The sequence below is a fragment of the Echiichthys vipera genome, assembly GCF_963691815.1.
Source record: "Echiichthys vipera genome assembly, chromosome: 22".
Lineage (NCBI taxonomy): Eukaryota > Metazoa > Chordata > Actinopteri > Perciformes > Trachinidae > Echiichthys > Echiichthys vipera.
This window is the reverse complement of record NC_139847.1, coordinates 7,102,834-7,129,236: the sequence shown is the minus strand read 5'-3', so window position 1 is coordinate 7,129,236 and position 26,403 is coordinate 7,102,834. Positions and strand designations below refer to the sequence as shown.

The following is a 26,403-nucleotide window of genomic DNA, read 5'->3' as shown; positions in this document are numbered from 1 at the left end:
ATTTATTTATTATCTGCACATAGCTTATAGTTATATATTATATTTATACTGTATTACTGCACTATAGTTCTGTTTACGTCTGCTCATTAGACATATGTATCATGTCTGACCTCATCTGAATCCGATCACTGTCCACTTATATCTTTTCTGCACTACAGTTCTGTTCATACCTGGTTTAACAGTCTACTGCATGTTTACATTGTTTACATCATATACACCCGTTCACGTGTCTGCTTACATCTGATACACACGTCTTTCTACATCTCACACCGACGATGTTCTCCGTATCTAACCTGTACTAACACACTAACATCCTGACACCTATTCTTCTCTTACACTTTATTCTTGTGTTAGGTTAAAATGTTTTTGTATAATTGCACTGTCGTTATTTGCTGCTCTGTGTGTCCTGAATTGCCCCCCGGGGACGAATAAAGTTTTTTGAATTTGAATTCAATTCTGATCCAAAATTCGATCAAAATGACAGGGTGTCACGGCATAAATAAATGATCTTTTGGTCTTTAGGAACTCAAGACTTTAACAATGATATGAGCGTTAGTGCTGGAAACTAAAAGTTTTAAATCTAAACTTAAATCGAATTGTGACCTTAAAATAGGAGTTATTGAACCGTGGATTTGGAGAATAGTGACACCCCCCATCCCCTAATAAAACTAGCTTTGTACGCCATAATAACTTAATAAACACAGATTTAACCCAGTCATCACTCTGTCTTTAGATGAGACAATATAAATCAAAATCTTCTTCTGTGCACCAGCTTTGTTTGTCACCAGTGTTAATTAAACCAACATCTATCTTACTGAATTAATAATGCTGAATCCTGTTCAGTGCGGTGGTGAAAACACCCAATTAGTGTGGGTATAATAAACTCCATCCAGAGAAGTAGCGCCAAAAGTCCTTTTTACTTTTAGGGTACGTTCAAATCAGACCCACACATGTCTGTGTTGATAGAGTTGGCAATCAGTAAAATTGGCTATGAAACAAACCTGAAGCACGGCGGCCACATTACTGATTGGAGCACCTTTGAAGTTTTTGGGTAAATCGAGAATAATTGGGAGGATGGCAAAAAGAAACACTGCCCGGTGAAGTGTGTGTGTTAGGGCAGTAGATAGGGTGACGCTGCAACTGCAATTTTACAAGGAGTGTCTTTGGGAAAAGGTATCAAATCTCCCTCCACCATCTACTGCAGGTCCACATCAAAAGAATCCACAAATACCAGTTGTAAACTTGAAATGTTTAGTTTACTTGATGAGTGATAATAATAATAATAAAAATAATAATGAGTGATTCCTTTGGGGAGGAGAAGGGTTTACTTGGAGAAGTTTCCATTCTGTCACGCTGGGAATAAATGCCTAGGCAGTAGAACAATAAATAGCTGTGTGTGTGTGTGTGTGTGTGTGTGTGTGTGTGTGTGTGTGTGTGTGTGTGTGTGTGTGTGTGTGTGTGTGTGTGTGTGTGTGTGTGTGTGTGTGTGTGTGTGTGTGTGTGTGTGTGTGTGTGTGTGTGTGTGTGTGTGTGTGTGTGTGTGTGTGTGTGTGTGTGTGTGTGTGTGTGTGTGTGTGTGTGTGTGTGTGTGTGTGTGTGTGTGTGTGTGTGTGTGTGTGTGTGTGTGTGTGTGTGTGTCTCTCCAAAGGGAAGGAGTATGTTTGGCTTGTAAGCCTGAACTTCTTCAGCTCCGTGTTTTGACCCCAGGATCCTGTGGAGACTTTGAGATGCCATCTAATCTCAAAGGGAAGCTCTATGTCACATTGTCTTTGCTAGCAGTCTAAAGATCGGCACAGTATATGAATGATTTTAAAAAGGCCGTCTTTATTTGTTTAAACTCTAGCAGAGCGGCAAAGCAGAATCATTTATAAGAAGTTGTGGTTCGTGAGGAAACTCCATCATATCAGACTTAACAGTTTTTAGTATTTAAAAATAAACTATATCACCAAAACAAGACTGTATTATATCGGTCCCTCACCCTGTGATACTAAGAACCTAATCTGCTAAAGTAGGGCCATAGAGAGGACGCCACGCAGGGATTGATAAAGTATTACTTCATTACTACTTTTAATCTCTGCAGGACTTTTTTTTAACAGACTTTCTAGTCTTAATGACTCATTTATTTATTTTTAACTGCAGCCTGCTGAAGTTTCTGCAACATTTCTACCATATTTCACTCCAAAACACCTGTTTTTTGCACTTTATAAACATCCATTTTCTCTTTATTCCTTCTCTAGACTTTTCCCCTCAGCTTTCTCTCTTTGCCTTTTGATTTCTCCTTTCTATCCCTCTGTCCTTCAGTCCTGCCAACACTTTATATATGATCGACTGTATGTGCGCACAGATCTGTGTGTTTTTTTTCAGCCCCCTGAGGATTCAGATTGCCACAGCCAGTTTGAGCGATTGCCTTTGTAAAGAGCTTTTTCTTATCTAACTGAAAGGATTTGACTGGCACCGTATGACACCTCTTTCTTTATTCTTACTCATTATTCACTTTTCCGTTTCAAGGGATCCAGTGTGAGTGTTTTTTGTTCATGTCCGACCTTCAGCAGGCTCTTTGGTCTTCTCTCTTCCTCAGGTTGTGCGAAGACGGGGGGCGTGCGATTCTCAGAGGAACCCCCCGCTGCCGGAGCCCCGTCGCACGTTCACTTCGATGAAAAGCTGCATGACTCAGTTGTCATGGTGACGCCGGAGGATGATGGCAACTTCATGGTCAAGGTGCGTTTTAACCTCTCGACAGCCCGACACTCACTGGCTACAACGGACGAATAAGATTTGTGACAATTTGTGTGTCAGTTGCCTTGAATTCATGAAGAAAACTTTGTTGTCGCATGCCTCCACGGTGGATGTAGAATCAGAAGATGGAGAAAAGTCTTGATGCATTGAAGGAAATAGGTCCCATGTTAAACCACAGCAAAACTATACAAACTCTCACACAACTAGTTCAGTATAATCCAAGTCCCGTTTATCAAGTCGTATGTTCAGTACTTCCTAAACACCTGCATTGTTGCTAAAACAATGATAATAATTCATAATGGGGTTAGGGTTATTTGTGATCAATGACAGCTCCTCGGGCTAATGTCTAGATAAGTTCAGGGTTGCAGTGCATGTGTGAAAGGGGCTTTCGATCGTGATCATCATTATTATTTTTTACCAAGCTCAGTTATCAGCTGGCATCATCACATGCTCTCTTATATCAGAAAGTGTTTCTGGAGTAGTTTTCTGCCCAGCCTACAGACATTATTCAGTCCCCATCTGCTTCGTGGACACCATGTACAGCAGATCACTTCATCTAAGTCCAAGTTGATGTTCCTGCCAGGGTTATAATATCTTTATGGATCACATTCATGATAAAACTTGCAATTAAATTGGGACGCAAATGGGAGCAGGTAAGGACAAGACTGCTCAGTGGTTGATTTAAAGGCTCATACTGACCAGACATACCATCCTCTATCATTTCATCTTCAAATCAATCAGGCTAAATAACAACCCAGGCCAACTCAAGCTGCAATACTAAAGATGTAAACAGATTCATTGCAACCACTCAAACAAACTATCACTAATCATTTTTGAAGAAGATATTATTAGTTCAGTTTGCCTTGAAAGTCTTGTACCTGGTCTTAATTATGGACTTGACTTCCTGATATAATATCAGAAGGTAACGCTTTGATGTAGAGGGGCAGTGTCCTCAGTTTCTACGAGCATTGATGGGCTTTATCTGCGAAACATCACGGAGAAGATTAAAGTCTTTTCTCATCCCCGTTAATCTCCTCTGTCGGCTATAGAGGCACAGAACAATGATATCAGACTTTTCATCTGTTCTCTGCTGTCAGCTCTTTAAAACCCTGGAGAAGCTCAACTCAGGAGCCAAGCAACAGAAAAGAGAAGGTGCCAAACCTACTCTACTGTGCTCCTCTATCCTACATTTGAACATTAACTTGTTTCAGCCGTGCAGACTTCATTAGCATTGAAGCTGCTAATGATCGTGATGCTAATGAAGGGCTGCGTAGATGAAACTTGTCTCTTCTTACGGCTCAATTAAAACAACGATGAAAGATGTTATTTTCACAGCTCTTTAATCCTACAGTGTCCTAATCTGACAAATATCTCAACAAGGTCCCAGGAGGATGAATCTTAGGGCGCACTCACACTTGGCCCAGATGATCCGTGCCGTGCTTTAGCGTGATTGTCCCCCCCTCTCTCTTCTCCCGTGGCTCAGGCATGCTTGCACTCATATTACTTAAAATTGATCCGGGCCTCGGTTCGAATGTCTCTTGCTAATAGACGTCATCACTCGGAGATTTAGCTTTGTCTGATTGCTTTTGAACATTTCATCTGACCAAATCTGCAGTAAACACTCCACCTCCGCATCAGAACACCACAAACCGTTCTGCGGGATCTTTTGCAATGTCCCTTGAGGGGAACAGTCCTATATAAAGAGAAATCAGCACCGCCGTCAATGCTTCATGCCCATACATGTGCATCTGTGCAGCCGGCAAGCGTGTAATGCCTGGGTGTTGAACAGTTGTACTCCCACTGTTCAAACGAACTAGACTTTAGCCGTGACGCGTGCTTGGGCACGGTACAAATGGACAGTGTGAGTGTGCACTTAATGCCTTTGGTGATTCTCTAACTTTTCCTGCAGCACAACCATGAGGTAGTCGTGTCTAGACCGTAATCTTAGATCACCAAAAGCAATAACAACCTCGTATACAGATGAGTAACTGTTCACGTGAAAACAATTCAAAAGCCCTGATTTAAATGTTTGAGAAAGTCGTGCACACAGGCAGAGGATCAACCATGTGATCTGATGCATCTAACAAGTGGATGGATTGGTTTCTCTTCGAGTGGCTGGCACACAAAATCAAGTGCATCTCAAGTAGCTCACGTTTCGCGAGAAGTGACTTCCTGCTTGCAGGCAGAGTGCGTCCAGAGAATCATGTACATTATGTCAATATTACAGAATGACTTAAGCTGTCGTTTTCTCTCTTTTTAACTGCTACTGAATAAACCTGACCCTCTAACTTTAAGTTCAATCACTCACACGTTCCTTTCTACCTTTTATGTTACTGTGGCTTTATGAGACACATCTAAATGTAAATAGGACTTTGTTGAAGTGCACTAAACTTGGATGGTATATCTGCTGTAATGGACGCCAAACAGAGGGCTTTCGGGTTAGCCTTCTTATTCTTCTTCTGCTATTTCTACGAAGTTCAGTGCACTCCAACTGTAACCGAGCCTTTACAAGCTCTGAAACATATTCACAGTCGGATCAATTTGCTTGAAAGCTCCATGTGCACGTGTGGCTGGGCTACAAACTCGACCTTCACAGTTACAGAGAGTGTGAGTTTGTGTGAGAGAGTGGGTTTCTCAAAGCTTTTTAAGCATGCTTGAGAGTGGGCACAGAGTACTATCAGATCAGCGCCGTGGCTCTTTGTCTAGCCGAGTTAAGGGGGGTTGGTGTTGCTATGGAAATGGATAGGGGGGGTTGAAGTGGTATGCATACAACAGCTGTATGAATGCCAGTTTTGATTAAGAGAGTTTCATGAAGTCTGTAGAGCAGTCCGAGCAGCAGGCAGCACACAGTCCTTGTTAATGTTTGTGTGTGTGTTTGTGTGTGTGTTCTCTAGTGTTTGGTAAGATGGTGAAGAAGGGGATGGAAATGAGCAGCTGTCAGTGCTGCAGAACAAGTGTTGCTGCAGAGGCCAATTCAAATTATCTCTGTGACTCAGGAAAACCAAGTTAAATAACTTGCAGATAACGTATGAGCTTTTGTTTTTCAGATTTACATGAACATTAACCACAATCATGTTACATTGAGTGACCAGATTAAGGGCTAATGATTGCACAGGAGGCATTGAAGAGGATATACTGGTGTTTATTTTAGTTTTATGAATGAAATGAAAATGTAATGTGAAAGGCGGGGCTTGTAGTGACAAACCCACAGAGAATTATCACCTGACTCAGCAGTTACCTGCAGCTCTACTGAGCCTTTTGGCATCTTTTTTTTCCACTCATTTTCTGGCCCCCATCTTTTCTGTTTTGGTTCACCGCTCTCATAATCGTTGTTTTCAGGTGCAATAGGCGGTTGTTTTTAATTAAACACGCTCTGGTTAACCAAAGGGGCATTACCTGTCTGGCACCAAACGTAAGACAGACACAGTTAGCGACAAACTGGTGAACGTAGTGGAGCATTTGGCAGATAAAGAGCCAGATATTTCCAACAGGAGATCATACAACAAAGCACAGCTAAAAGTGTGAATCCACTGCCATTGTTTTACACAAACACAGAATGCTACTTTGCAAATAGCAGTCAAAATGAGAGCTGTCTGTATCTATGTTTGTCACAAATCTTTGGCCAAGTCTTGTAGATGCACCTGCTGGCGGAAACAAACCAGCCCTCTCCACCGAAGGTAAATGCACATGGCTACTTTTTAGGCATAATGTCATCAGACCATGGTCGCCGTCACAGTTTGCTGCAGACATAGTGCACAGCATCTGTGACGATTCTGAAGCGATGTAGTTCGTTGGAAAACAAAACACTATTTTTCCGACTTTTTTTCTCATAGATTTGCCCCTTTAGTCTCAGAGAATATCCCAGTTTTTCCCCCGTAGATTAGCCATTTGCTTCTTTAAATGGACTTGGACTTATACTTATATAGCGCCTTTCTAGTCTTCTGACTACTCAAGGCGCTTTCACAGTGTTTTGTCACATTCACCCAATCACACAGATGGCAGTGGACATCTACAGACCATCTAATCTAATGTAACCATTCACCACATTTACACACCCATGCGCAGCACGGGAGCAATTCAGCGTTCAATTTCTTGCCCAAGGACACTTCGACATGTGGACCGGGGGAGGTGGGGATCGAACCGCCAATCTCTCGAGTGGAGGACAATCCACTCTACCACTTAGCCACAGTCGCCCACGCCCACTTTAACTATTCCCCCCCCTCCCACCGGGTCCGTAATAATTTTTTTTTTTTTCATACAATGGCTTTAATGGCTGTACTGACTGTACTGATTGTACTGACGTTGACAAAATTCAGTTTATATTCCAGCATTGTCAACAGCTGTAAACCAGAATTGAAAACAACTGACGAGTCTTATAGTTTAGTGGCACATTCACTGTCCATGGAGGATTGTTGTGGTTAGTAAAGAGTGTTGCATGTTCGTGAATACTGACTGAACTTGACAAACAAGTTCATAAAATGTGTGGTATTTCCTCTGAGGTTGAGTAAAGAATTGCACCATTGTTTTGGATGAACGTCGTTTGTGTCTCTAGTGCATCTTTGGAAATGTCATCTCTCAGCGATGCACTCATTAACTCGCCTGTGAACTGCTTACTAAGTGTCTGAAATGTAGGTTTTTATCACTTCTTGATCTCCATCATTGAAACAATCTCTGTTTTGCTCCAAAACTGCAGCATGAAATTCATATTAAATCAATTTTTCAGAGGCGGTTCCCAGTGTCTGGACATGCGTGGGACTACGCTCATAGAATGATTATTGTTTTTCTCTGCAGCGCTCCTCCAGTGTTCCCGCTCTCCCCGTCTCTCTTCATGCTGTGTGCAGCCTTTGCTCTGCTGCTTAAACCAGGGTCGTGTGGGGCTGAAGCTGCCGTTCGCAGCTCTAGCTTGAGGGGCTTTAGGCTTATCTCTCCTTTCCTGCTCTCCCCTGCAGTTTCCCTCTCTCTTTCTCGCTGTCTCTGTTTCATCCTGACTCCTCGGTGAGGCTTTCTTCACTCCTGTGTGACGACTCCCTCATGAATTTTTCTCTTTGCTAAATGTTAGCTCTACATCACCACCCGCTCTCTAACTGTCTGTTGCTCTTGCTCTCACGTCCCGACCTTGTAGTCTCCTTTTTAAATGTTGCTTGTGATTAGTAGGAATTGAAAAGGTGTGAATTTGACTTTTTCAGCAGTAGCAGCAACAGGAGATCAGGAGATTCAACAATCTAACCTCAAAGGACAACTGTTCACACATGGCCCAGGTGACCCCAACGACTGTCGTTCAGACTCGATAGAGCACTAACGAAGTCGAAACCAACTGCCCACCAACGACTGTCACTCTAACGACGGGCGTGGGCACTTGGAGCACAAAGGGTTTCAGCGACATCATCGGCCTTTTGAGAGGTTAAATACCTGGATCTCACACCAGTTAGTTGGACCAGTCCCAGCCTGGTCAGATGCGTACATGAACTGATGAAGCCTCTTGGATAAGAGGTGAAACGCCTTCCTAGACAAACAACCAGTCCAGTTGTTTTTGAGTGAAATTGCTTTGAGGATAACGATGACCTGGACGAATGAGAACATTCACAGGCCTAACAGGAGATAAAGCTGTTGACTTTGGTCGCTTCAGTTATGTACGCAACAATTTGGAACCTGGTTTTAATTTCTCTCTTATTCATTTTTATTTCCTCCACTGACGCGCTTATGTTTTCAGCTCCGTCTGTTTGTGGGTTTGTTTGTTTGTCAGCAGGATTATGGAAAAACTACAAGTCCGATTTTCATGAAAGTTGGTGGAAGGGTGAAGCACAGAACAAGGGAAACCCCATTCAGTTTTGGGGCGGGTTAGGTCATGTGTTGTGCACTCATGTGGTGTCCGAATAATCGGGGAAAAATTATCATATTTCATGGTTCACCTGATCCGTTGTGTTTGCTGTTTGGATGTCAGTAGACTCACTGCAGTGCACGATTTGGGGCACAGCATGAGAGTCTCTGCTCCAAACTGCTGCAGAAGAAGTAACAATGAACACATTTAAGCTCTCGAATTATTGACAAATCTCACCACATGGGATAAGTATTTGGGAGTTGAGTGAAATCCAGCAGGTAATTCAGCTTTATTTCCATTTTAAAATTGCCAATTTGGCAGAGGTGACTGGGATTAAGATCACAGGAGCAAAAACTAATGATTTCAATTAGAGGACTCCCTCAAGGAAAACTCAGCCCCACAGTGTAGTGCTTATGAGAATTACTTATCCATTTTTCTCATAGAAATTAATCCCTCATTTATTGTCCTGTAATGGACTTACATTATGCCGTGTGAGGCCAAGCCAAAGCTTGTTTCCCTCTCTTTAAATCCCTCTCTCCCTTAAGTTACAGTCGGATTAGTCCAAGGTTTGGGTTAGAGAGGGACAGCCATTGTTTTTCCTCCTAATCACTAAATCTTTACTTTGACTCTTTTCCCTTTCAACCCTCTAAATATCCCTTTCTCTCTCTCCCTCTCTGTAGGTTGGCTTCCTAAAGGCGCAGCACAGGTATGAATTAGTGTTCACCTTGCCGGAGGTCCCAGCTCTGGGGAAGGATGTGTGTCCAGCCCCGGTACCCAGTCCACACCTCCGGATCACTGATATCACACCGGCTCCGGAGGGTAAGATCATGAGAGGATGAGGAATACTAAACACAAAGACAAACGCTGAACAGTGCCTGCACAGTTGCAGCTAGAGGCGGATCGACGGGGAGGATTGTGGTCTTTCAGCTCGTTTAACTGGTTGTGAATAAAACTGCGAATGAAGGCAGGTGCATTGGGGTCATAGTGTTTCCTGAAAATGATGGCAGGGTTACGGTAATGATGTAAACATAAAGCATTGGTGATGTTTTAACCATGGGAGATATGGCAAAATCTGTGTACCAGCACCAACGGGAAGGTTTGACTGTAAGAGTACAGAGTTTAAAGGGTATTCCAGGTCACACTCACACTGTCCATCCGTACCATGCCCAAACAGGTTTTACGGGTAAAGCTTAGTTCATTTGACCAGTGTAAGTGCAACCGCACTGCGTCTACCTGCAGCCCGCTTGCCGTCCACGGACCGTTTGGGAGAGTTGGGCTTTTGTAGAGCGTGTTTGCACATGTACGAGCATGAGCGTGCGCACATAGGGACAGTGTGAGTGCGCCCTTAGTGATTGAATCAAACCGAAACTGTAAAAGTTTTCCATTCCCAGTGTGTATTAGGCTCTAGACCAGCACGCCTGTAGTTATAAAACAAACAAAAAACGATCTGCGTTGCAAAAAAGCCTTGTAAACCCCAGTTACCACACCTGTTACCATAATATGTCTACACTGGTTGGATGAGGTCATTTGTCAATGCCATACTTGCATGCTTACTTTTTAATATGCTTTAGTTTTTAAAAGTCTGCTATCAAATCCCAACGATATTTTCTTTTCATTTTTTATTTATTTCAGCCTTTATTTAACCAGGGAAAATCGATTAAAATCTCTTTTTTTAGAGTGTCCTGTCCATGACTTCTGCAGCAGCAGCAGAAGTGACACAGTTTCAGAACACACAAACATCCAAATTCAATGGAAACAAGTAAGAAATAGCATCTTCTCAGATACGAAAACATACTTTAGCATTTAAAGCATCTACAGCCAGAAGTGACAGTGACACTCTCAAGTCTTTTAGCGTCACTTTAAACCCATCCAATGAGACCAGCTCCTGATGATTCAGGTGGTTTTGCAACTGGTTGTAATCAGACAGAGCAGCAAACTCAAGCCCTATTTCGGGGCGGCAGTAGCTCAGTCCATAGGTCACTTGGCTGGGAACCGTAGGGCTGCTGGTTCAAGTCCGTGGACCATGTATGGCGCGTGGACTGGTGGCTAGAGAGGTGCCAGTTCATCTCCTGGGCACTGCCGATGTGCTGTTGAGCAAGGCACCGAACCCCCAACTGCTCGGGGCGATGGTCACTGGCAGCCCCCTCGCTCTAACATCTCTCCTTAATTGCATGTATAGGCCCTGTCTGTGCATGTGTGTGTATTTCGGGCCTGTGTGTGTAACATGACTAATAATAAGGGTGAAAAAATTGCGGGATAAATAAAGTAATTCTTCTTCTCTTCTTCTATTTGGACAGGACTAGTTTAATGTGGGGACGTTAGGTAAAATAGTTTTACCTTAGGACGTATGTAATAGAAATGTCCAATTCGCACAAAAAATCATCTTGTCCGCGCAGAGCGGTTTTCTATCCGGCTGTTCAGTCGTGACGTAACGCCCTTTCAAAATATGATTTCCAGGTCCAAGCCTCGTATTTCTACCACGCAGCAGTGCCGTGTTCCCCGTTGTTTGACCAGATCTGAGTTTTAAAAAACAACAAAAAAGGCATCTTAACTGACCTTAGAGGTGATCGTAATTGTTCACATGTTCGGCCGTTGTGTCTGTTTTGTGTCAACGGAGCGGTATCGTATTTTGAAAGGGTGTTGCGTCAGACTTAACAGCCAGATTATCTGTCTGTTGGCGGGAGTAGAACCGCCACTGGCTCAAGCCAAAAACGTAAATTGCGCCACAATGTTATTATTCTGGTTTGTTGCATTTTGATCAGTTGAAGTTCTGATTGTCCATCAAACTGCTCTTGTGACAATCAGTCAGTTCCTATGAGCTGCAAACAAAGCTTGTAAATGTCATCCATTATGAAATCTTCTTTATATTTGTTTCTTAATATCAAGCTTTTGCCAGTCACATAGATAGTGCCCTATCCTGGGTTATTTAACCCTGATGAGCCATACGTACAAGGCAACATTCATTCCCAGTGTTATAAACAAATGCACAGACAAGTTTCGACCTGATGTGAAATACTTTGTGAGTGATTCTCCGCGGCTTTGTTTCAGGCTGCGTGGAGGACCAGATGGCCGAGGATTACACAAACTTAACAGTCGAGACAAGTGATCGCTCAGCAATCAGTCTGTGTGGAGTCAGAAAAACAGAAATTTGATTCTTGTACCTAAACAGCTGGTACCTAAAACCATGAACCTGGACGTGTGCGAGTCTTCACTGGATTCTCCCTCGCCACCTCCTAAACCTGCTAATTTGGGCCAAAGGTGACCCTCTAAGGTTTCTGGGAGTCGTATCCACTAAACGCCTGTAACTGAAGCGGGTTGCTGACCTTTACTCTCAGCTGACTGTCACAGCTTTTATATGACGCGCTTCTGTTACACGATATTCAAAACATCGCTTCACGCAGAGAGACAAAGTACAACCCCTAATCCCACTTGTTTGCGTTCCTCTCTCTTCCTCAGGAGGTCTGAAGGTGACGTGTGAGTACATGGCCCAGCAGGAGGGAGTTCTGTGTGAGGAGGTGCTGCTGCTGAGCGAGACCAACGAGGACGTCTGCGTTAAAGTCAAAGTTCACGCCAGAGTCATGGGTGAGGCTGCTTTACTGATACGATAGTAATGGCTGCAACACACTGCAGCTTGCGCATCTTTCTTTTTTTTGTCATACCTTCAGACAGACGAGGAACTTAAATATGGGTTTCTATCCACTTTTGCAATTTAAACACGGCAAGGCAAGGCTGCACTAATTATTTAATTATTTTCACACTCTAAGCAAATCGTTTGATCTATAAAATGCAAAAAAATATGAAAACAAATTCACAATTTACTTCAATTTCTTAAAGCCCAAAGCGATTTCTTTAAACTGCTAGTTTTGTCAGTTCTCAGTGTCTAGTTTTTCATATTTTTATTGGTTTTATACATTTAACACATTGTTCCTATTTGACTGAACCTTGCCCTGAATTGAACATATGGCCATATATAAAAAAGAAAAGAAATTAAACTTGAAAATACATTATAAATAAACATTGATAACATTTAAAAGGACACACATTACGATGAAATTAAACATTCCTAAAATGACCTAACAATTAATCGTCTATTAAAATCTCTACCAATCATTCAGCACCAATTTAATATTATTTTAGAAATACATTTTTCTCATCCGTGCCAGTAAGGGTATTATAATATACAATACAATACAATACATCTGTCTACATTGTGGCATTACGTGATTATGTGTGTTTGTTTACTCGGCTGCAGCCACATTTCCCCCTGGTGGCATAATGAAGTTTCTTTCAATCAGCGTTTTGAAACCTGTTAGTTTTACGACTGCTGCCTTCTCACATCTGGTAGTTTCTTATTTCTTCCTCTTTTAGTTTTAAACTGACTGATAAAGTGAAAGTTGAACTGTTTTAGTTTGTGTGCTGCTGCCCCCTGCTGGTGTTTCTGCGGCAGAGCCACTGTAACAGCCCTCTGGCACTAAAGCTCAAGTTAATCACCAACAAGCAACAAAATAGTAGCAAAATGTAATTTACATGCATTTTAAAAGTTAAAATACATGATACATGTTTGTTTTAAATCCCTATAACATATACTGTACAGAGGATCTTTTCAGTGCAACCAGGGGAGTAACAAATCCTTGGTAATTTATAAAATGCAATGTTTTTCAGGTGTAAGACGGTGTCAAAACTTCTCTCCTACACTGTAACATCATTGCTCTGGTCTCTGCTATTGTAAAGCTGTAAAGTCTGTAATGAATTTGCATTTTCTCCTCTTAAATCAGCGTCATTAAGCCCGAATTAGACGTCGACATTTGTGTCAGCAGATGGAGAATTAGGTAAAGAGGGCGTGTTATAGCAGTAAATATAGCAGAGCTCATGTGTGTGTGTGTGTTCGTATACATGCACATGTGTGCTTGAGGATGAATCCTGATTGTGTGTGATGGTTTATTTTTAACCCACAAAGCGTTAACACATCTGTCCAGATGTCTGTGTGTAATTGAGGCCTGGACGACGACCAGATCGGCTTAAGCTCTGCCTCTGTTGTTACTCTCAGCTGCACCACTGACTATAGATTAGTGGCTAAATGAGGGTGATATACCAATGAACCGCTGCTGGTACGTTCAGCGCTCTCACTTTTGTGTTGTTCAAGGTGCGGTAAAGAAATAAAGAAATGTAAATGTCTTTTCATCAAAAAGACACAAATATTTGGCAGCTCCAGCTTCTCAAATGTGAGGATTTGCTGCTTTTCTATCATTGCAAATGAAATATCTTTGGTTTTGGATGGTTCTTTCGAACAAAACCATAGACTGTATAAAACATGAACGTAGCGTCTATATCGGGGTCCGTTCACTTAACTTGAGCCTATCGTCCTCGCCTACTGGAGTCACCATCTTGTCAGATTTGACTCCGTGTCATTTCCTCTCACCAAAAAAGGGCACGTATGTCGCTGTGGTGGGGGCTTGGACAAAATGAGCAATTCAAAGACAACAACTTTGGTTCTGGGAGTTTGATCTATTTTAGATTATTGAATTGATACTGAAAATAAACATTTTGTTGCAGCTGCAGCTGTAATAATTATGCATTTTACCTTCAATGTATATATGTGTGCATAGTCACCCAGCGCAGTGTTTTACATATTGGACACGGAAAAACGAAAAGGATGTTGCATTGGCCGGGAATCGAACCCGGGCCTCCCGCGTGGCAGGCGAGAATTCTACCACTGAACCACCAATGCATTTCTGACATAGTACGCGTGCACACAATCTTTAACGGTGTGCACGTACCACTACACATACACTGCAGGTTCCAAAGGGTCGGATTCACCTTGTTGATGTTTCTCTCTCGTGCAGATCGTCACCACGGCACACCCATGCTGCTGGAGGGGGTCCGCTGCATCGGGGTGGAGCTGGAGTACGACTCCGAACAGAGCGACTGGCAGGGATTCGACTAAAGGATGAAGCTCCCGAAGTACTCACACAGACACACGCACTTACCCTGCCGTCCGCCGAGTTAAACACACACCAAATAGGAAAACAAGTGCACACACACACATGATTTAGTGCCACGTTATGTACATACAGCGTTCACTGTTGGCTTCATTAACACACATAAACATTCCCCTGCTGCGACTGTCTGTGTCGGCCTCACTGCACCTCTGGAGGGCGGCAGCGCTCTGTCAGTCAACGCTCGGCTCCTGTTCACTCTGCTCCTCATGTGCAAACTGGATCCCAAATGGATTTATAGATGAGGGAGTAAACAAGGGCTTCTCTATTAATTAAGTAGCTGAAAACTGGCTTATAGGAGGGAATATATATCTGCGCAATCCAGGGGGAAAGAGTTGAACTGAGCCGAGCCTGTAATGTCTCTGTGTAACCACGAGAGGGCTGTTGCAGACCGCTGCATGTAAAGCTCCTCCAGTCTGAAGGCTTTTTTTTTTAGACCAACAGCTGCAGTGGGGTCACATTTCTCCCCTTTAAAGGAAAAATCCAACTGTGACACTCTTTTAAACTGATCTATATTTTCGTGTTTGTCTGCATTTCCCCAAGAAATCCCAAAGAACACGTGTGAACTTACTTCAGCGAGTGTTAGAGGCACACTTTTGCAGCAGCAATAATGGAAAGAGAGAAGAACAGAAGAAATAGCGCCTCAAAACATGGTCTTTTTTCTGGGATGGATCTCCCTCTATGACTGTTTAATGTTTGTGTAAAACGGTTCATCCACAAAAAAGTATTTTCCCTTAATTATGAGGAACCGACGCCACAATCTGGGGTTTAGAGCAACTTGCTTTACCTCTCTGACAGGAGGCCCAAGGTCGGTTAATAAACAAACAAAAACACAGATTCAACCGTCCATTTCCAACATTTCTTAGACCGGACCTCTACGCGGAACGTAGACACCCAACACCCTATCCGGCCGTAAATGTCACTGATTTAGAGTCTTGTCTCAGACCTCTGAAACACTTTTCTGCGACCAAACTTCTTTGTTGTTGCGCTGCGAAGATGTTGATGTGTTGTTCCACAGAATTAGAGAAATATGGAACCAAACAACAAGATTTAATCACAAATAAAGTAAAGCTGCAACGATTCATCCATTAGTTGTCAATTGAATTAATCGCCAACTAATATGATGGTTGATTAATCGTTTTCGATCATTTTTAGTCAGAAAAAACATCCAAATTCTCCGATTTCAGCTTCTCTAATGTTAATAGTGTCTGGTTTCTTTGCTCCTCTGTGACAACAACTGAATATATTTGAGTTGTGGACAAAACAAGACATTTGAGGACGTCTTCTTGGGCTTTTTCTCTATTTTCTGACATTTTATAAACCAAACAACTAATCAGTTAATTGAGAAAACGATCGGCAGATTAATCCATAATGAAAATAATCATTCGTCGCAGTCGTCGCTGTTTTTAAGGACTTGAAATAGAAACAAATAGTTGATTATTGACGTGTAAGTAACGTGAAATGTAGCTATTCCGATAATCAACACGATCTGGTTCCAGCTTTTAACATCTCGAGACATTTGAAGACGTCACTTTGGACATTTTCCTTTATTCTGACGTCGGACAAACCAAACTATTAAGATGCCGACTCAACAATAAAAGTACTCTCTGCATTAAAGAGTTTAAAGTGGATTTTTCCTTTAAGAAAACCTGCAGCTGAGTTCAGGTGGGATTCATTTGTTTGGTCTGAATTATTTCACGAAGCCTTCACATGCGACTCAAAGTGCCTTTCGTCGTACCGGCCTGTTTCTCATTTCAACCAAAAAACCTGGTGTTGTTTTACCGTCTCCTGCACGTCCCGTCATTATTGGACCCTCCTGACAAACACAAGCCCATGCACCGACTTCACGTTTGCTGTCTTTCCAGTGTTAAAGTGTAATTCTGGCGCAAAATCATCCCATGGTCTTTTTCAGCACTTATATACATCAAATAAGCCATCGAGACAGTTATTTTCATGTATGAACCATTAACAAAGAAATCCTGGAGCGTCGCTAACAGCCGCACGTGGCTAACAGCCGCACGTGGCTAACAGTAATTAGCTCAAGGCAGTACGGTGAAGGCATTAAAACGTCATTTTTAACCACTAATACTGCTCAAAATAACACCAAACCTCTGCAGCAGCATGAGAAGAGTCCTTACACATAAAACAAAGCACCAACAACGTAGTTAGTGAACCCAGAGTTCATTAAAAGAGTGTTTTAAAGACTTACCTTCTGGCCCCTGTACCAGCTCCTCTCATAGTAAAGTCCATTCAAGTGGATTACCAAAGTCAATCCCAAAGGAAGGAGCCCATTGGTGCTTTGTTTTCATGTGTAGGGACTCTTCTCATGCTGCTGCAGAGGTTTGCTGTTATTTTCAGCAGCATTAGTGGTTAAAAAAGACGTTTTAATGCCTTCACTGTGCTGCCCCGAGCTAATCAGTGTTAGCCACGTCTGGCTGTTAGCGACTCTTCAGGATTTCTTTGTTAATAGTTGTTAAAAAAACTGTCTCGATGGCTTATTTGATGTATGTAAGTGCCGAAAAAGACCATGGGATGATTTTGCGCTTGAATCACACTTTAAATCCCATTTCTTCACCAGCTTTCCTCTCACTGAGGTGCGTCTGACTCTCATCAGCAGATCAGAGACGGTCGACTCCATGAATTAACTGTCAGCTCCGCTTCATTTACATTTGTGCCATGCTCTGGCTGCACCCCCCTTCTTGTGTGAACCAACATTTTGTTTATGTTCAACCCTCTCGAATACATCGGCCTTAAAGGAAAACGATTGTGTGTGATGAGCTGTCGGCACAGTGCAAAGATAAATAGATTTATTTGATGTTTGCTTGTAATAGGTCAAAGTCTGCTCTGTTTCTTCTACTTAGTGTAAAAACGGAAACGCTCAATATGTAACTGTTTGAAGACTGTTGCAGTTTACTCGTTGACGTGTCTTCTGCGTGTGTGATTTGTATTTTTTAATGTCGAAATGAATAAAAAATGCGTGTTGTGTTGGAGTTTTGTGTCTCGCGTCAGTTCATTGCAGGAACACACGGTGGCAGTCTACACCGCCACACGGTTGCACCTCCAAATGTTTTCTCTGTGCAGATTAAAATAATAATAAAATACCATCAACTTTTCAGATGAACGTCTTCTTAGTATGCGGGTGTATTAAAATATCAACCGCATGCATCAGAATGGAGCATAAAGCCTGTTCAGACGGATCATTTAAACGTATTGGAAACACCCGGAGTGTGTAAACTTCCCCAAGAGATGGAAATCAGCCCCAGAGGTGTGAGAATAAAGCTGTTTTTAATTTAATTTAATTTAATTTAACAAGCAGTTTTAAGACTCTGCAGCACTTTACTGCTCAGTCACTGGACTGGACTGAGGTTCAGAATCACTAACTTTTACTTGTGTTTCTTTTTTTTTTTATATAAATGAGTCAGAAAGTGCACTTTAAATTATATTTTTAAAGAATTACAATTATTTGTTGACTCTAATTTAATGTCGGTGCAGCTACAGGTCAACTTTAAACAATTTCCAACTGGATTATTAAAGTTTTTCTGATTCTCAGATTCTCATTTTTCCGTCAGTGTGGAATTTATTTGTTGCTTCATACTTTCAGCGAGTGATTTGCACAGAAAACTGTTTTTTTATTTATTTATTTAAATGCACTTAAATGTAACTCTTGAATGCAAATGTAGAATTTACAAAATGATCTTTATTGGATTCAGAAGGTGTTCAATAATATTTTAATGAGTGAAATCTGTGAGTTTTTTGGTTAAACTGGCGCAAACTGTGGACTTAAAACAGCCTCTAAACCAACTCTATAATAAATAACAGAGAACAAACATCACTGAAACACCACATAACTTTTGAACATAACCACTGTTGTGTGTGTACATATTAAAGAAGAACATAAGTTATGTCTTCACCCCCTTTAACTTCACATTATGAAGAAAAATATGAATATTTAAGGACAAAAAAGGCAATAAAGTGTCACTGAGAAACATGACATTAATGACATTACTGCACAAATACAGTGAGGACTTTGTGGCTCATTTCCATCCATTGTATTACAATTTTAAATAACCTTTACAATTAAAAATGCAGATTAAACGCCACTAAATGCAGCAAGAACACTAAACTCAACACCTTCTTATTTTTTCAAATGTTATAAAAACATTTAACATCTAAAAACATTGATTATTTGTTGTTTAAAGGAATAAACAGGACAAAGAGGACAGAAGTTCGAGTCCAGCAGCAGCACAGAGCCCCTCGCTGCTCCGCTGTGGGACACGACAGCCCCGGAGCTGCGGAGGGATCCGATGTGCAGCAAAAGAGGAAGAAATATCTTTCATTTACTCCTTTTTTTGTGTTTTTTCTCTCTTTCTTTTCTCGTGTGATTTTATTTCAACAGCACAACAAGGATGGTTATTTAGAAAAAGGAAGAAAACATTTAAAATAGGCTGTAAAACTCTATTTAAATTATTATTATTATTAGTATTAGTATTATTATAGGTGGTGGTGTGCAGTGTTATAGTATCCACATAAAGAATGTAGAGTAAACATGGATTAACTATGAGCTCTTATAAATAATTCACATGTTGCGTATTTGTAATAAACATCTTTAACTGTGAGCAAGAGAGAGAAATGTTAATATGGACACTTTGCTTTATAATTCTTCACCCTAAAACTATTTTAAATACAGAAAACTATCACTAAAAATGTTACTTGTTCGTCCCAATTACGCATCTTTACACCACTTTGTTTTATTGTATTATTTTTATATGTATGAAAGTATGATTTTCCATTTTAAAGGTGTAAAATAAATTGATTTGTATCAGTTTTGTGTATCGACACCGTGGTTCTTTGCAGCTTGTTGAATAGAAACGACTCCACTGACGCTCAGTAAATATAAATTCAAACTCTTCATATCTTATTATAAACTATGAAACAAAACAATAGTGAGGTTTTAGTAGCACTTTATTAGCTTTCTATTATTAATTTATATATTTATAAAACGGTCTAAATTTCGTTCAAATCCTCTGCACGGTGGTTCTGTTTTTACGCCTTTCGTTTGAGCGAAATTATAGATTCAGGTGCAGTTTTCTTGTGTTTCCTTATTTGTATCAACTGTGTAGTTTTCTTACAAAAGCAGCAGAATAATTGAATTGTGCAGCATTATTTAAAACTCACTACACGGCAGAGAAGTTTGAGTAGCAGCACAAAAGTTTGGTGAAGCTTACGAACTTCTGGGAGAGAAAGAAGGGGAGCAAACACCGGAGAAATCACACACAACACACATAAAAGTGTCTTTTCTTAAAGAGACCAAAACTGACTTCAGTAATGGAGATTTCATGATGGAGAGGATGCCACTGTGTCCGTTCATGCGGGTGATAACCGGCGCGTAAAGCTGCGCGTCCGTCACACTCGTGCGTATTTCACATTCCCTGCATCGCACCTGCATCAGGACTTATTTTTCCTCCGGGACCCCCCCAAAACAAAAAAAGCATCTTGGTGTGTCCTCGTCCTGCAGCAGATACACGGCTTTCACACCGGATCCAACGCTGTCCAACATAAAAACATAATCTACAACAGCATTTGCAATATTTCTGCCTCTTATAGATACTTTGGAAATCATTTAACGTGTTTTTTTTGTTGCTTGTGATAAAAAAAAAAAGCATTTTCTGGTGATTTTGAGTCTAAACTTAGAGCTGCAGCAGGTTTCTATTAATCATCTGAAATAATTCTCCCCATAAAATCACACTTCCACGCGGCCAAATGTTTGCCATTCCTGTCCAGATTTGTCTGGAGCTTGTGCGGGATGGTTGAACTCTGAGTGGCCCGGTGTCCTCCCCCTGACCTCTGGGATTACAGTAATCTCTGTTGATTGATCTGATTGATCAGATTCATCTCCACGAGGCCGCAATCCAGCCGCACACTGGGGGGTGGAGGGCGGGGGATGGAGATGAGGCGGTCGGTGCGTGGTGCAAATACATTTTTTTCCTCCTTTTGGCCTCTGGGCAAACACGGGCAGAGAGCAGATCTGGGGTTTAGACTCTGGATAAGCATCAGTATCTGAAGACTAATTGGGATTGTGAGCAGCAGAAATATGATTCAAATTAAAGTTTGTTTTGCCCTGGCTGCACTGATCCGAGATGAAAGTGCATTCAGATTATTATGGGGGGATAAAACACAATAATGGAATTAATATTCTGTAGTAAAGGACTCAGGGAAGAGCCAGCAATAGTTCAAATACAGAGAAACTTAGTTATGTGCAGTGGAAAGTAATAAAGAGGACTCTGCCTGTTGGTGGTGGAAGTTCCTTTAATCAAGTAAGAAACATGTTAAGAGACTCTGTAACAAGTAAAACCCTGATTTAAAAGTAGATCAGCAAAACAGAGTATCACATTGGGCAGGATTATTTCATGCATTAACATGTAAACAGCATTCAGATGTTGCAGCTGCTGGAGAATTAACCTGTAGATCTATTTATTTATCTATTTATTTATCTATCCATCCTTTATTTAGCCAGAAAAATCCCATTAAGATACAATATACTGTCTGTCAGGGAGTCAAGATGGGCTGCAAAATAAAAAAGTTTCATATGCAAATTAAATCAGGGACAGAAAACATCACAAAAAAAAAACACACAACAGACAGAAATCAGAGGCTAAAAACATCATGGCAAATAAAAGCAACAACGCTGCTCTGTACAAACTGTTTTTATTTAAAGAACGTTGTTGTTAATCTGTATTAATGCGTCATTTAAAGTGTACATTATATGAATTAACATGGTGCAATGTTAATGTCTAACTTAAAACTGTGTAATTCCTTATTTTCTTTTGTATTTCTCCTTTTTTTTGTTCTTTATTAAGTCCTTCTCTGTATCTGTCCAGAAGAGGTGTCAGTCAGTGCTGCACACATCCTTTAAGACACATTTTGCAGCGAAACCAGCAGTCAAAATATGTTTTGAGAATCTTATAATCGCACCGCAGAGTGACACAAAAATGTTTCCTAATTCACCCAAAGACATGAAATCTAAATATGAGCAGTCTTGAGAAAAGTTAAACGTCGTAAAAATCTGCTTTTTTTCGAGGGTTTTAGTCGTGCATCAGTGAAGGCGGAGAGGGTGAAAACACTGGGGAGAAGGAGGAAGAAAAAGTGTGTGTGTGCGTGTGTGTGTGTGTGTGTGTGTGTGTGTGTGTGTGTGTGTGTGTGTGTGTGCAGCAGCAGCAATCAGTCCCCTCTTGTCTCGCTGCTGAGTGCAGTGTCTGATTGACAGTTTCTATTCATCCTCTGTGAGATTAGGCCAGCTGAAAGGAGTAACGACCCATGGCTGTGTGCAGTAATTATGGCCTCGGATAAGAAAAATAAGAAAAAACACACATGGCAAAAACTATAATTATATAATCCCGCTCAAAATCCCCCCTTTTTTCCCCTCCTTCCTCCTCCCCTGCAGTGTTTTCAGAGATGTTTCACCTGTAAAGAGGAAATTCCAGCCGGCGTTTCAGTCGTTCCAGCAACTGAAATTATCTCACAATCACAACAAACTCCGGGCTGCGGCCTCAACAGCAGAACATCGTCTGCATACAGACGGAGAGGAATGAGACGTTTGATCTGCGACGCAAAACAAACACAAACCGCACGTAATGCTCTTTTTATCGTGTCATCGCAGAATGTGTGTTAACAGTGCAGAGTGCAGGGTGCCATCAACAATTCATAAAACAGGACTCTGTGTGTGTGTGTGTGTGTGTGTCCGTGTGTGTGTGTGTGTGTGTGTGTGTGTGTGTAGAGCGGGTGGACAAAATAAGAGGAACACCTGTTGACTCTAATAGCTCTTCTCCTTCTCTTTCTTTACTTTGTGGAGTTATTTGAATATTATAACGTGTGTGTGTGTGTGTGTTGCTGCTGTTGTGTCCTTCCTCACCAGGATGGACACAACAGGGTGTGTAACAGGGTGTGACCAGAGTGAGCTGCTAGGGGCCAGGATTTTAGTGTTAAGCTGAGATGATACTACACATTTTTGACAAAACACTAGGATATTATTTGGGGTTTTCTCTCGGGCCGTCCCGTCTTAGTCGATTAGACGACTCACCGGCCGTTTTGCTCTTAGTTGACTCAGATTTCACCTTTTTTTAAATGTTTTTTTACATGCTTTATTTATTTTTTGAGGGGGCTTTTATTTCCTTTTTCTTAGAGCAGCTGAGGGGGACGGGCGGGAGGACACGCAGTGAAAGGGCCACAGGTCGGATTCAAACCCGGGGTGCCGCCTGTCTATGGGACACACTCTCCCAGTGAGCTACAGGCGCCCCCGTGATTCCTCATTTCTAAGAAACGTACTTAATTATCTCTTGCAAACACAAGATTTAAGGTGGTTCTTTTGCAAATCTGCCCATTTTAAAATCAACTAATCGATTAGTCGATAAAATCGTACGAGCGTTGGTTGACTTCTAGTGTTTTCATCTTCTGAAACGTCACTTAGGGAAATAAAAACACACAGAATTTTAGGTTTCAGAGCTCTGACTCTGGGACACACAGAGCAACCGTTCGATTCAATTCAATACTGTACTGCTATGTCAACACAGCTGATTTTGAATGGATGTTGATTTTGAATTTGCCTCGGTGCAGCTCTTAAACACACACACACACACACACACACACACACACACACACACACGCGCACACACACACACACACACACACACACACACACACACACACACACACACACACACATACACCAGCTGCCATGTAGGACGCAGGGGAAACAGACTGAAGCAGTCCTGTCAGACTTTACGACACTAAACTGAATGAAACAGAAGTTAAACACCAGAAGTCTCTTCAGTGTGTTTGTGTATTGTCTGTTTCATGACTTAGTATAAATAAATATATGTTTACATATAGATGCATGTGTATTTCTGCATTTTCACAGTGTATTATCATTTTTAGTATAGATATATTTAATGTAAGTTAAACTAACTCTGAGCACGAATGCAAATAACCTCCCTCTGGTTTCTCCATTCAAACATACATAATGTAGTAAAGTCCTAAAGTGCTTCTTTGTGCTGCTAAATATATCAAACTACATTTAGAAGAGCAGCTGAAACACTTGAATGTGTCTGTGAGAGAAACGGTTGTGTGACTTCTTTTTATAGAGACCCAAATCCTCACTATCTATCCTATTACCGTGATGGCCTTTACACATATATTTGAAGGTGTTAATTCAACTCCCTGGGAGTTAAACCCAACACTTACACAGCGTCTCTATTGGTTCCACTCTGGATCCAGTTAAAACAACACTTTTGGACGTGTTAAACGCTGTGACAGAGTTGGAACAACACTCTCAATAGTGGAAATTTAACAAACATCAGTGTTGAATTTACCCAACACTGGTGTGTGTAGTGTCAAATTTTACACTGTACTATCAGTCTGAATCTGAATGAGGTTTAATTATATTAACACTGTAGAGAGTGTTATATATAAAAACCTAGAAAGGTTTCATAGTTGATTTCATTTTAAAAATACTATTGTTATCTAAACGTGTAAACGTACACTGTAAAAAAAACAGTAAAACGACCGGCAGCAAAGTTTCCAGAGGGATAGCGGAGAAATTACTGTAAATAATCGTATCACAGAATAACATGTAAAAACCGTAAAAAACTGAGCATATTTTAAAGTCAAAATCAGTAAAATTACATTAAATATACTGTAATTTAATAATAATAATAAAAATAATAATACTTTTATTTGTAAAGCACTTTTCAAGGTACTCAAAGACACTTTACATAGTGAAACCAAAACCAATACATTAAAATAGGTATATTTAAACTACAAGCAGGCTACAAGTGAGTACATTAAAACAAGAAGGCTAAATTAAGAAACAGTGCAGCAAACAATAATTCAATTGCTTTGAGGATAACGATGACCTGGACGAATGAGAACATTCACAGGCCTAATAATTAATTACGATTATTTCCTGTAATTTCACGACATCTGTCTGGAAACTTTGCTGCCAGTTGTTTTACTGGTTTACAGATCCTGTTTTTACAGTGTACGTTAAGAAAATCATGTATATTCATCCACAGTTTTGTGCAAAAGGAACATTTAATGCACCCATCAAAACATAGATACAACGATCGTGCTAAAGCTTTAACATGGGACTCTGTCACGATCACAGTCTATGGTCACATTACACACTAATCATCTCAACTCAAACTTTACTTTATATAATTATATATTATAATTTCACATTACAGTTCATGTAACAACACATTATCGACACATATAAAATACTACGGCACAGAAAGTTTTATTAAATAGTAGTGATAGACGGATACATCGGTCGGACGATATTTGCGTTTTTTAGGTATATCGGTGTTCGCCAATAGTTTTTTCCCGGCCTTATTTACAGACAGGCGTCCTCAGGCAGCTCCGTGTGGCTGGAGACGCCTTTTTAAAGTTCAGTAAATGTTCCTTTTTTTAAATTGAGACTCGTAACATTTGTCATTATCGTGTCATTTTTATGATGTAAATGGAGGGAGCAAAAGTAGAATAATATAGAATAATCCAAATATCGCCTCAAGAAAATCGGCAGCCCGTATCGGTCATCGGCTGAGGCTGATGAATAGTTCCACCTGTACTAACACACTCACATCCTGACACTTACTCTTCTCTCACACTTTATTCTTGTGTTAGGTTAAAATGTTTTTGTATAGTTGCACTGTCGTTATTTGCTGCTCTGTGTGCCCTGAATTGCCCCCCGGGGACAAATAAAGTTTTTTGAATTGAATTGAATTGATGGAAAAAAAACTAGTATCCGCATCGGCCCTAAAAAATCCATATGGTTGGATCCCTCTTAAATAGACGTGCTGCGTTTCATTTACTTACACGAAAACACTCGGTTGGGACAAAGGAAGTGAAATGAAAGTTACGTCACAGATACGTTGGATTCTGGGAGAAACTCTGTGAAGTGGAGATTTAAAATGAACTCTTCACAGAGTTACTTAGATTTAACTCACTGGATCAACACTTTTAACTCTTTGGAGGAGCCAACTCTCACACACACTTGAATCAGACTGAACGAGTGTTGAATTGACGCTGTAGTTTCCTTTTTTCCCCAGAAACTGAAAGATTTATTGAATATAATGCATTGAAACATAAAAAGATACATGATAGAGAAAGTGTTGGCAGCTTGAACCTGCCAACAGTTATTGCATTTGGTGTTGAAAAAGTGAAATTGGCTTGAAAGTGGAACACAACACACATTTATTCTACGTATATTCAGTCAATTCAAGAAAAATGTGCATTAAAATATAATGTTTTCACCTCAGAGCAGAGCAGAGTGATTATATAAATATATATATATATATATTTTTGTTGTTGTATATTTTATTATTGTTTATAGCACACTGTGCACTGTTTATAAACACTATGTATAAATTGGATTCTATGTATGTTATGTACAAAGTGTTAATTTGCTGACCCTCTTCTGCTGTAACAACATAATTTCCCAGTCTGGGATCATTAAAGTAATTCTATTATATTATATATTTTAATGTTCTTCATTGAGACACAATAAAAAAATGTCTGAATGTTTTACAGTGTGAATACAACAGAGCTGACTCTGTATTTTTAAATAACCAACAGTGGGAATATAACACTTGTTAATTGTCTGTGCAGGCCTGAGCTTTGGATGTCGATTAAATTCTGTATTAAAATCTCATATTTTCATATTGTGCTTTGTTTTTTGTTGGAGCTCTAAAATAAAAGCATTGTTTTTGCATTATTAGATGTTTATGCCTTTACCTCCCTGGCTCAGGGGCTTTTATTCTGTCACACCACAGCTTCTGAGGGGCTTTGGTTGTTTCCAGA

The 26,403-nt window shown here is 40.7% G+C and overlaps 1 protein-coding gene across 4 annotated transcripts in view; it reads left to right on the top strand.

Moving 5' to 3' along the window:
* The window catches only part of adisspb (adipose secreted signaling protein b), a 31,513-nt gene extending 12,730 nt beyond the window's left edge, over positions 1 to 18,783 (top strand). For 3 of the 4 annotated variants that reach the window (XM_083936771.1, XM_083936772.1, XM_083936773.1), the window contains exons 3-6: positions 2,579 to 2,718; positions 9,235 to 9,373; positions 12,011 to 12,136; positions 14,398 to 17,540. In XM_083936771.1, coding sequence (XP_083792897.1) covers positions 2,579 to 2,718; positions 9,235 to 9,373; positions 12,011 to 12,136; positions 14,398 to 14,498 — 506 coding nt within the window. In that variant the 3' untranslated portion in view covers positions 14,499 to 17,540. Of the gene's footprint in view, positions 1 to 2,578; positions 2,719 to 9,234; positions 9,374 to 12,010; positions 12,137 to 14,397; positions 17,541 to 18,749 lie in introns of those variants that run through there. The other variant, XM_083936774.1, reaches the window with a different exon arrangement.
* Positions 18,784 to 26,403: the final 7,620 nt, after the last annotated feature.